An 11,020-nucleotide genomic window follows, 5' to 3' on the forward strand; every position below is an offset into this window, starting at 1 on the left:
AGAAATGGATTGTTTCTGAATTACCAAAAAATCTGAATAAAGCTTAATTTTTTTTAAATGCTTGACAATATTGGCAATGACAGCATTGTTAGGGGACGATGATTCTTGTATATTTTGCACACAAATTTTATTTTATTTATTTTATCTAAGGGACAGAAAAGTTAAATATTATATTTATATCATATTACTTCTGTCTGTTAGTCTGTTACAGTCAGTTCCGGTTTGGAGTCTCTATCAGCCCACACCTACTAAACACACACTGTCACACGTTCAAAGGATTATAAAAACACCAGGCAGACACAGCACTTAGACGCTCATGTTATACCTAAGTATTGTTCATTCAGCCATGTCGTGACTGTTTTAGTGCTATTCTTATTTGCTAAGACTGAAGGAACATTATCAGGAACATATTTTAGAACGAACATGCTCAATCATGAAGAAAACATTCAAAGCTCAAAGTTCATCAGTATAATGCTCAGACAAAAAACTTCCTTTTCAGCATTTTGCATTTCAGCTTGTCAATCCACAAGCTAAAACCTTAAACTCTGGTTGTTTTGCAGCTGTTCACTTTAAGAGGAAGCTACAAGGTGTTCCCTGACTTCTGTTGACTTAGATTAGGTTGGAGAAACACTGAGCATGACTTATTTAAAGCAATATTTTGAAAGTTCTCATAAAGTAGCGATTTAGTGAGAAACTGAAATAACACTTTGGGGGTTGGAATGTGTTTTATTTAAGGGATTTTTTCTTTTTTTACAAAGTAAGGTTTTGCACATTTGTATCACTCCAGACGCTTACAAACATTTAGAGACCTGTACAAAAAACAACAACAAAAAAATCATATAAAAACGCAATTATGCACATTCACATATGCACACACCTCTCAGACAAACATCTACAGTCTACAGCATTACAGGGAGACACTTCACTGGCAAATTCAGTATCTTTACACCCTTCCCATTTATAATAATCGACCACAGAACGACCAGTCACAACTCTCCATCCCTGAGTCCAGCCTCATAACTCATCATGAGCAACTTCTTCATCTGCCTTGAGTTTAAACTCATCCTCTGTGATTCGCCCGTCCTTGTTACGGTCCTGGTTATCGTACATATTCTTTATAATGCGCTGCGGCTCAAAACCTGGCGCCAGACGACCTTTGCCCTCTTCTACCTGCTGGAGGATGTAATCTGAAAACTGTATGGGAGGGACAGACAATGGAAAATTTTGCTTAATAAACATTTTGGGGATGTATTTGCTAAGCATGCAGTTATAATATAAAACAATATACCTCAGTAGCATCCACTTGTGCGTCTTTGTTTTTGTCCATCTCATTGAATAGGTTGGGTGAGACTTCGCTGTTCCACACAAACATGTATCCTTCAGGAAGACCTTCTTCGAGGTCCACCAACTCAACATCAAACACCAGCACGGCACTTCCAGGCACCTCCCCATCTGAGCAAGAAATAGTGCTTTAATAATCTATTTTTGTGAAATATTGAAGTTTGAACTAAATATGCAAGCATACTATTCTTACTGTTACTGCCACAGAAAGACAAGGCAAAAAATAATAAGAGTAGTGTTCAAATATACAGTTTCAAATTCAACCCAAACCTCCCTGAATATCAACACATCAGCAACTAAATTGTTAGTTTAGCTGAGAAGGTTGTTTGAAGAATTTACTTTGGCTCCCTCTGGTGCAATTAAAGAAAAAGGAAGCCACCAGTACAGCTCAGAATGGTCCTAAAATGTAATATTAACATAACATTTTAAAACTTAATTTTACATTACATACATGTAACAAAACAGTTTTATTTGGCAAATAAAAGGCATCTGATATTTTGTCGTGTCGTGACCAGTTTGACTTGCGAGCAAATGAGTCCTTTGAGCCGGTTCTTTTAGTGAATTAATTCAGCACAATCAGAAATTATATAGTACAATTTATAATAAGGTCACATTTCTTTTGAATGTTTTAACTTACAACGAGTCTTTAATAAAAATGCAACTGTTCATTGTTAGTTTATGTTGGCTCAGGTCCATTAAATAATATTAACAGATAGGTATTTTGATTTTAAAAATGTATTATTAAATGTTGAAACTAACATTAACTAAGGTACATACATATTAATATATATAGATGCACAGGTGTATATTTATATACATACAGTACATAATAAAAATACACAGTACACACACATATACTATGTAAACAAAAACTTTATTTTTATATTTTTATTTTAACTTTTAGATTTGTTTTTGTGAGAGGATGTCTTACCTACTCCCCTCTCTCCATAACCAAGGTGAGGTGGAATGACTAGCTTGCGCTTCTCTCCAACACACATTCCTATAAGGCCTTGTTCCATGCCTATGACCACCTGTCCAGCCCCCAGAACCACATCGTATGTCTTACCTAAGGTGTGCCTGCAGTTACATACAGACACAAGGGAAAACATTTCTTAAATATAAACCATTTGTTCATTATCAAATACTTGTAATGTTTTGTTAGGGGCATGCCAAAACGACCCGATACATAAACGTATAATTGCAACGCACGTGGAGCCAATGAAAGTGCCGTCCATGAGAGTGGCGTTGTAGTGGTATTTGACAAAGTCACCACTTTTTGCAATCCTGCTGCAGTTCTCTGGCTTCACACTGGTGATCTCAACTGTATCAGATGGGTTGTGGAAATCAATAATGTGGACATCGAACACCAGCACAGCTGAGCCAGGGATCTTAGTTCCTGAATGAGGAGATAGAAGAGATTAGTACAAAGATAAACGTTAACCTCATGTTCTTTTGACTATAAAAGGACTGATCAGCACACACCTGTGCCCTCTTCTCCATATGCCAGGTGAGGTGGGATAACAATCCTCCTGCGTTCTCCGACACACACACCCAGGAGTCCTTTGTCCATGCCTGCGATCACATAGCCTTTACCGATGTATGTGTCATATGTGTTATTCCTTGAGTAACTGAAAAATAAACAAAAGCATAAGTGCACTGTATATCACTTTAAAAGTGGTTTCTGTTCAAATCAAGTTTTTTTTTAACCTGGAGTCAAAGAATGTGCCGTCCAGCAGGGATCCGTTATAATGGTAACGCATGAAGTCTCCTACTACGCTCTTGCGTGGACAGGGATCTGGAAGGCTTTGCACCTCTACAGTGATTTCATCTTTGGGGTTATGAAGGTCCAGCAGAACCACATCAAAGACCAGAGAGGCCTGAGCAGGGATGTCACTTCCTGTGAGTGGAGATAACTGGAGGTTGTAATGCTTATTCTGCATGCACAAATATTGTAAGTATATATTGCTAATAAAATGACTCTCACCATCTCCATTCTCTCCATAGCCAAGGAAAGGTGGCAAGGTGATGATGCGTTTTTCTCCCACACACATTCCCAAAAGCCCCTGGTCCATGCCAGCAATGAGCCAGCCAATCCCCACGTAAGTGTCATAAGTGCGCATACGTGTGTGACTGCAAACGAAAGAACCAGAAATACTAATTGGGAAAAACATCAAATGTAGGCATCCACACATTTGTTTCAATGATATAAATATTTTCCTTCATTAATAATGAATAAATAAAAATAATCATAAGAATTCAGATTAAAATGTTTTAATCTATTTATGTCCAAAAATGAAATATGTTTACGTTTAGTTCTATGTTAATAAATGAATTCTGAATAATTTTTAGATGAATTCATTAAAAAATATTTTACATATTTAATATTTCACTTAAACACAATATATTGCATGCACACATTATTGTGCTGTTAGTTCTGGTCCTCGAACCTGATTGGTCCTGTTATAAGGTCCAAGAGTGTATACAGACCTCATTTATACTACGAAACAAAACATTATAAATACATGTAAATAATATTTTTTGGAAAAGGTTTTGCTTCTATTAACTTACATTATTATTTTTAAACTCATTATAGTCCTGTTAGATGTATTAATTATGTATTTACCTACTTTTGATATTTATTTATTGCAATACATTTTAATTATATTATTTTAATATTTAATTGTAATCCTATTTAATTTCATAGTTTATTTTTTATTTTATTTAAATAAACAAATAAACCTGTCATTAGTGATAGGGATTTTTTGCGGCTCTTTCTAGATGTTACATGATTACGCCAGTAGGTGGCGACATGTGACTGTCTATTTGAGTCATTTGATGCCTTCATTCAAAGGGCTTGGAATGAATGAGTCATTGAATCACTGGGCTAGGTGATTTCTTCACAAACATTACAAAAATTCCCTTCCCTGAACTGGCGATAATGTGTAATAAGTTTTTATCTAATATAAGATTTTTAATTAAAGTGTATCAATATATAAAATGAGTTACTAAAATTATCTATCTATATCTCTATCTATCTTTTTTTCAGGTTTGCATGACTCATCTCACCTGGAGTCGAATAGTGTGCCATCGAGTAAAGTACCATTGTAGTGGTAACGGACATAATCAGACACTTGTACAGTGCGCCCACAGCTCTCTGGCTTGTGGTAGGTCTTTATCTGCACCTTGTCCTCTTTGTTCCAAATGTCCAACATCAACACATCAAAGTGAAGGATAGAATCTGGGGGGATGGTGTCACCTGCCAAGGAATGACATAAAAATACTGTAAATAAAAACCCCCAGCTTGGCAGCTTTGAAATCTTCCCACTGAAGCATGATTAAAACCAGCTACTCTAAAGAAGAACAATTAATGCTTTAGACTTTGTGTTTACAATAAAGGCTGCATTATTAGTTGTTGTTTGCTCACTACAATAAAACTGTGCAAGGGGAAGTGTGCCACCCTGTGTATTGTGTATTTTACTGAGAGCTGATCATGAGATGAATGTATCTGAGATTACTAATAATTTAAGTCAGTTAAATTATACACATCTGTCTGTCTCCTGCAGTTGAATAGGGCAGACACATCTTCTCAACTAGTTCTGACAAGTGTACATGGCTCAACATTCTTCTTAGGGTCACTCCCTTTGGGAATTCACACCCCAGTCTGTTTAACTTCCCCCCTCTCTCTCTCTCTCTCTCCACCTGGAGATCCCGTGCTCCTCTGAATCAGCAGGAGTCCAGGAGGATCATGGGTATTGTAGGTCTCAGTGAGTTTCATGCATTAGCATGTTACCTAGTGGTATGTGGCTATTTAAATGTGAATGAATGATTTGAAATGTAAATGTGCTGATGGCACCCACACAGACAGACATTTAAGGATAAAGTGGTAATTAGAGAGCTGTGTTTTTAAAAAGTGCATTTACCGTAACCATCCTTTCCGTAAGCGAGCTGTGGAGGGATTTTGATCATCCATCTTTCATTAACACACATGCCCACTAAAGCTTTGTCCATCCCAGCAATCAACTGCTTCTGGCCAACAAACACATTATAGGTGGTGCTACGGTCATAACTGCAAACACACAAATCAACAAACATCAGTAAAAAAATATTTTTAAAACTGATACACACACATTTATATATATATATATATATATATATATATATATATATATATATATATATATATATATATATATATATATATATAAAGATATAAAGACATAAGGCAAATAATTAAATAAGTCTTGCATTAAATGTTTATCAATCAAAATCTTAAACAGTATTATTAATTTAAACATTTGTAAATTGGCTAAAAACAAACTTAATTTAAAGAGATATTCTCTGAAAAGACTTCTCATACAATTGTCTTATTTAAATGTGTGTTTTTTAGATTTCTTTCTTCATAAGAAATTAAATTAGGTTAGAGCAATACTAATTCTGTGCTATAATACATTTGCTAATAAATAAATAAATAAATAATGGCAAATAATTTGTACAAATAATTTGTACATTTTAGAAAGTTTGGTAGAATAATTTTCACAAATTATTTTTTTTTAGAAACACCATGTAACACTGAATTAAATGTAATTTTGAAGAAGAAAGACTAAAACAGTATTTTCTTGTATGATATACTCAAATGATCTTTCATTTAAAATTTCGAAATTTATTTTAAGAAGCTGAAAAAATCTGCCTTTTCATAAAGCATTATGGAAAATAACAGCCATTCACTCATTCATTCATTCATTCATTCGTCCATTTGTTCATTCATCCCTCCCTCCATTCATTCATTCATTCATTCATTCATTCGTTCGTTCGTTCGATCATTCATCTCTTCATTCATTCATTCATTCAGTCACTAGTACATTCATTCATGTAGGCTATTCATTCACTTATTTCTGCAACCTTTCTATATTAAAATGTACAAAATGTTAGCTTGTTTTAAATCAGCTGTAAATGTATATGACGTGCTTTTGCAGAAGTAAATGTTCATACTCCGTGGCTGTGAGCTCCACAGACTGTAACCTCTGAAAACGCAAATGGCTTTAGGTCAGATGAGAAGATGACCAATGGAGGTCAAACAGGCATTTTGCACTAACCTGGAGTCAAACTTCTTTCCATCAGGGAACATGCCGATGTAATGATACCGAACAAAGTCTCCAGACTTGACCACCCGGTCGCAGCGCTCCGGGGTGAACGTCTTCTCAATCACGATGTCATCTAACGGTACCGGAGGCGCGTTGCACGCCACGAATGTCACTAGAAAAGCCAGGAGAATCATCATCGGAACCGTTAACCGTATCATCTTCCGTTCGTGTTTTGCACTGGGCTAGTTGCTGCTTTCTGGTGCTGCAGCAGTCTCCTCAAAGCCTCTCTCTCTCGCTCACTGTAGTGGAGAGGGGAAGTGTGTAGACGTGGATGGGTCCTCAAACTCCCTCTAACTTCTACCTATGACTCCGGTGTTACTTTACAAAGGGAGAGTGCGCAGGAAGCTGCTCCGTTTTGTAAGGAAAATGCGGAAATGTAGGCCTAGAGGCTGGAATGTTTTCTACGTGGCACAGAGAGGGGCGGCTCTCGCGCTTTACGATGGGGGTTTACGAGAGCATGTTAATTATAGAGGCCTCACCGAGCTGTGCAACAGGCCTTTTAAAACTTTATATTCATTAGATTAAAATGAGAATGTCTCTATAGTTAAGTACGTTTTGATAAATGCATATTTTATACCAATTTCAGATACTTCTTACACCTTCATGCATTAATTTACTTTAGTTTTCTTTTAGCCTAATGAATAAAACAATCATTTGCAGTCAGTATAACGTGGATAATGTTATAATAAATTATCAAATGATTAAACTGTATATAAACCACACCAGATGACATGTTTGATTCCTTGCGGCGGGGTTTGGACAAACTGGAATGAACTGTTCTGGTTATCCAGCTTAATTTACAGCAGCCATTAAAAAGTTCACAAATCAAAAGTGTGAACTTTCATAGTTAACTAGGCCTGCGTGTAAAATATACTATTTTTGCCCGCCTTCAAAATGCTATCGGTGGGATTTGACGAATAAATAAATATATATTTAGTAAATCACTGTAATGCTTTTTAGCTGCCTGGGGGAAGGGTGCGTCCCGACTGACTTTGGGGACGTGGAGAGGCTGCAGAGCGGGCGGGTCTTGTACTTTTAACACCCCTGTGTACTTTAGGATTCACATACGGGACCATGGCCTCCTCATCGCTCTGCCTCGGGCTACCATTTCTTTTATTCTGTTTTTCTTTTTGCGTTCTTGCGCAGTATGAGAAATACAACTTTCGCAGTTTCCCACGGCACGAGCTTATGCCCCTGGACTCGGCGTACCGACACGCTTTAGACCAGTACAGTGAGGAGAAGTGGCCCGAGAGCGTGGAGTTTCTGGAGATGAGTCTCCGGCTGTACCGGCTGCTCAGGGACAGCGAGGCCTTCTGTAACCTCAACTGCAGCACGGTGCGCCTCGACGACGAGACGCGCTTCAGCGACTTCGCCGAGCTGCACGCCTTCGGTAACGTGATGAAGCGAGCTCAGTGTCTGAAGCGGTGCAAGCAGGGCTTACCTGCCTTCAGACAGACGCTCCCCAGCCGGGAAACCATCGAGGAGTTTGAGAAACGAGAGCCCTACAAGTACCTGCAGTTTGCTTACTTCAAAGTGAGTCTACTACTTTCTCTCATTACGTCAACAATTATTAATAAAGCTAGTTTAAGGGTGAGTGAGTGCTTGCAATGCATGCAAAACATGGTAGTACGATGGTTGTTTTTTGCTCTTTTTCGTTGTGTGGATTGTATAAGATGGTAATACAATGGTGATAACCATATACCATGTATCAAAATACATTTTATTTCAAAGTAGTCTGTTTCAAACACTAATATAATGTGCTATGCATTGTACAAGTACATTTGAAAAAAAAAATCCATGATATTAACAAAATACCATGTCAAAAGAATAATAACACACTATTGTACATGGCTAAAAATCAGTGGCTTTACCATTTTTGTACCAAGATTTCTTTCAATATTTTTATGTGTAGAGTTTTGGTTTGGAAATGTCTGATATAATTGATTATTATGAACCATTCTAGAGTGATAATTTGGGCAAAGCTGTATCTGCCGCGTACACCTTCCTCTTGAAGCATCCTGATGACGAGATGATGCAGAGGAACATGAACTATTATAAGAGTTTACCTGGAGCTGATGAACATATGAAAGACCTGGAGACCAAGTCATACGAGGTGAGACCTCATACACAAAACACTGAATAAAAGGGAAATCAAATCCTTATGTAAATGCTATTGTTAATGCAGCTTAATGTTCTTTTAGATATGCTGATTGTAATTACATTCAATTCTATTCAGTTCAATAGATAATATAAAAACATCACTTCAAACTTTTAGGGGCAGTATGAGCAAGCATGTATTAAATTGATCAAAAACATTTATAATTTTAACATATTTCTGTTTTAAATAAATGCTGTTCTTTTAAACTACTCTTCGTCAAAGAATCTTGAGTAAAAATACTACGCAGCACAACACTGTTTTCAACACTGATTATAATAAGAAATGTTTCTTGACCACCAAATCAGCATGTAAGAATGATTTCCGAAAGGAATGATACTAAAGCTTTGCCATCACAGAAATAAATAACATTTTAAAATCTATAAAATTAGAAGCTGCTAATTTAAATTCTTAAAAAATTTCACAATATTACTTATTTACTGTCATTTTTAGCAAATGACTGCAACCTTGGCGAACATAAGAGACTTAAAAACATAAAAAAATCTCAAGACCCCAAACTTTTTAAGCAGTAGTGCATGTGTAATATCTATCTATAATAATATATGTCTACATTTGTGTAATCCAAGCTCAGGGTAATGAATACAAGTGCAATACGTCTTGAATGTTATAAACAGTGTTGTAGTTTTCAGTTACATAATGGCGGTTCTTTTTCTCCAGATGCTGTTCATTCGGGCCGTGCGGGCGTACAATGGGGATAACTTCAGAACGTCAGTGTCAGATATGGAGCTGGCACTGAGAGACTTTTTCAAAGTGTATGATGAGTGCATCGCAGCGTCAGAGGGATCCAGACAGATCAAAGACTTCAAAGACTTTTACCCGTCTATTGCAGGTTGGCATTACCTGCTGCTCTAGTCATGTCTGCCTCTGAGATCCTTTGTCGCTTTAGCTGAAACGTAACATATCCGTTTTTGTCTTTAGATCATTACACAGAGGTTCTGGAGAGGAAGGTTCGCTGTGAAAGCGAGCTTACACCGGTTGTAGGTGGATTCGTCGTTGAGAAATTTGTGGCAACCATGTACCACTATCTCCAGTTTGCTTATTATAAATGTAAGTCTAGAAAGTTCTCTGTTTATATGACTACTTACGTGAACCATGAATGTGAATAACGTCTCTCCTTCATTCTCACTCAGTGAATGATCTGAAGAACGCTGTACCGTGTGTGGCCAGCTACATGCTCTTTGATCCCAGTGATGAGGTGATGAAGAATAATGTGGATTATTATCGGTACCACAGAGAAAAATTTGGCCTGACTGATGAGGATTTCTTCCCTAGAGCGGTAGGTGTCTCACATCATGGTAAATAATGAATAAATACATTTATTTTCATTTAGATGGTTGATGTTGTACTTATAATTAACTCTCACGTGACAGGAAGCAGTACGGTACCACAATCAGACAACGCTACAGCTGCAGATGCTAGAATTTGCCAAACAGAAGTTACTGTCAGATGATGAGGTGAGAGTGCTTGCTGAATATTCACGAGTCACGACCATGAAGGTGTTTTTAAAATATTCGTAGTGCTGAAAGCTTGCATTCTGAGTTTTGGCCACTTGGGGGCGCACTATGCTTACTGCGCTGTGTAGTTTTAGTATCAATGGTATACTGTTATTCTCTCTCTAACTCTTCCTCCAACCATTTTTTGTCTTTCAGGGTGAAGTTTTAGAGTTTCTTGATGAATATCTTGACGATGAGGATGAATAAAAAAAATATTTTATTTGCACTGAAAGGAAAATATTGTGAAAAAGACCATAAAGGTACTCTCTCCATCCTGTACCATTTTTATTCTTGTATTTATTTAGGGTTTGTTGACTGGAATTGTTGGTATCTTTTTACTGTACACATCTGTATTAAAATATGTGCTTATATCTACACATGTAAGTACAGATTATGCACCACAAGTCAAAATATTATAATTTTGAATCTCAGTCCCTGTCAGGTTACTGTATCTCAGAGAATACAATGATGTGTTTTTATTTTGTTGGTTAGATTTTTTTTAATAAGGAATGCTTTTCTATATTGAATACAACCCAAGCAATGTTGTTACCATGTGAAGATATCCAGGCAGAATTGAGCCCCAAGAACTGGTTAAACACTGAAAATGTACTTTTTGGCTGATTGTTGCACATGTGGATGCTGTCGTAATAAATAATATGGATGAAAATGCTTTAAAAAAACCTCACCACTTTTGTGCAGTGAAACACACGCTTATTCATCAGTCATTTTCTATATCTGTATTGTTTTAGTTATTTTTTGTTATCTCAGGTGTTACACTATCTTTGTAGAATCCTCCTTCTGGTGGAGAATTTGTGTATTTGGCATTTCAGAAGGACTGGCTTACTTTAAGATGCTGAGCTTTGCCATTT

At 36.8% G+C, this 11,020-nt stretch overlaps 2 protein-coding genes across 2 annotated transcripts; one reads left to right on the forward strand and one right to left on the reverse strand.

Annotated features, from left to right (window-relative positions):
* Window positions 1–706: 706 nt before the first annotated feature.
* Window positions 707–6,853, reverse strand: fkbp9 (FKBP prolyl isomerase 9). Its single transcript, XM_052583849.1, has 10 exons — window positions 6,435–6,853; window positions 5,262–5,407; window positions 4,408–4,597; window positions 3,326–3,471; window positions 3,049–3,238; window positions 2,824–2,969; window positions 2,551–2,737; window positions 2,273–2,418; window positions 1,289–1,452; window positions 707–1,194 (listed from the first exon to the last, which is right to left on the reverse strand). The coding sequence occupies exons 1-10, from the start codon at window positions 6,638–6,640 to the stop codon at window positions 1,015–1,017; spliced, it is 1,701 nt and encodes a 566-aa protein (XP_052439809.1). The 5' UTR covers window positions 6,641–6,853; the 3' UTR covers window positions 707–1,014.
* A 630-nt stretch (window positions 6,854–7,483) lies between these two features.
* On the forward strand, window positions 7,484–10,831 carry crtap (cartilage associated protein). The gene is made up of 7 exons (XM_052583854.1): window positions 7,484–8,015; window positions 8,446–8,595; window positions 9,316–9,487; window positions 9,577–9,705; window positions 9,789–9,934; window positions 10,029–10,112; window positions 10,308–10,831. The coding sequence occupies exons 1-7, from the start codon at window positions 7,557–7,559 to the stop codon at window positions 10,356–10,358; spliced, it is 1,191 nt and encodes a 396-aa protein (XP_052439814.1). The 5' UTR covers window positions 7,484–7,556; the 3' UTR covers window positions 10,359–10,831.
* The last annotated feature ends 189 nt before the right edge of the window (window positions 10,832–11,020 follow it).

The sequence above is a fragment of the Carassius gibelio genome, chromosome B19 (assembly GCF_023724105.1).
Source record: "Carassius gibelio isolate Cgi1373 ecotype wild population from Czech Republic chromosome B19, carGib1.2-hapl.c, whole genome shotgun sequence".
NCBI classification, from domain to species: domain Eukaryota; kingdom Metazoa; phylum Chordata; class Actinopteri; order Cypriniformes; family Cyprinidae; genus Carassius; species Carassius gibelio.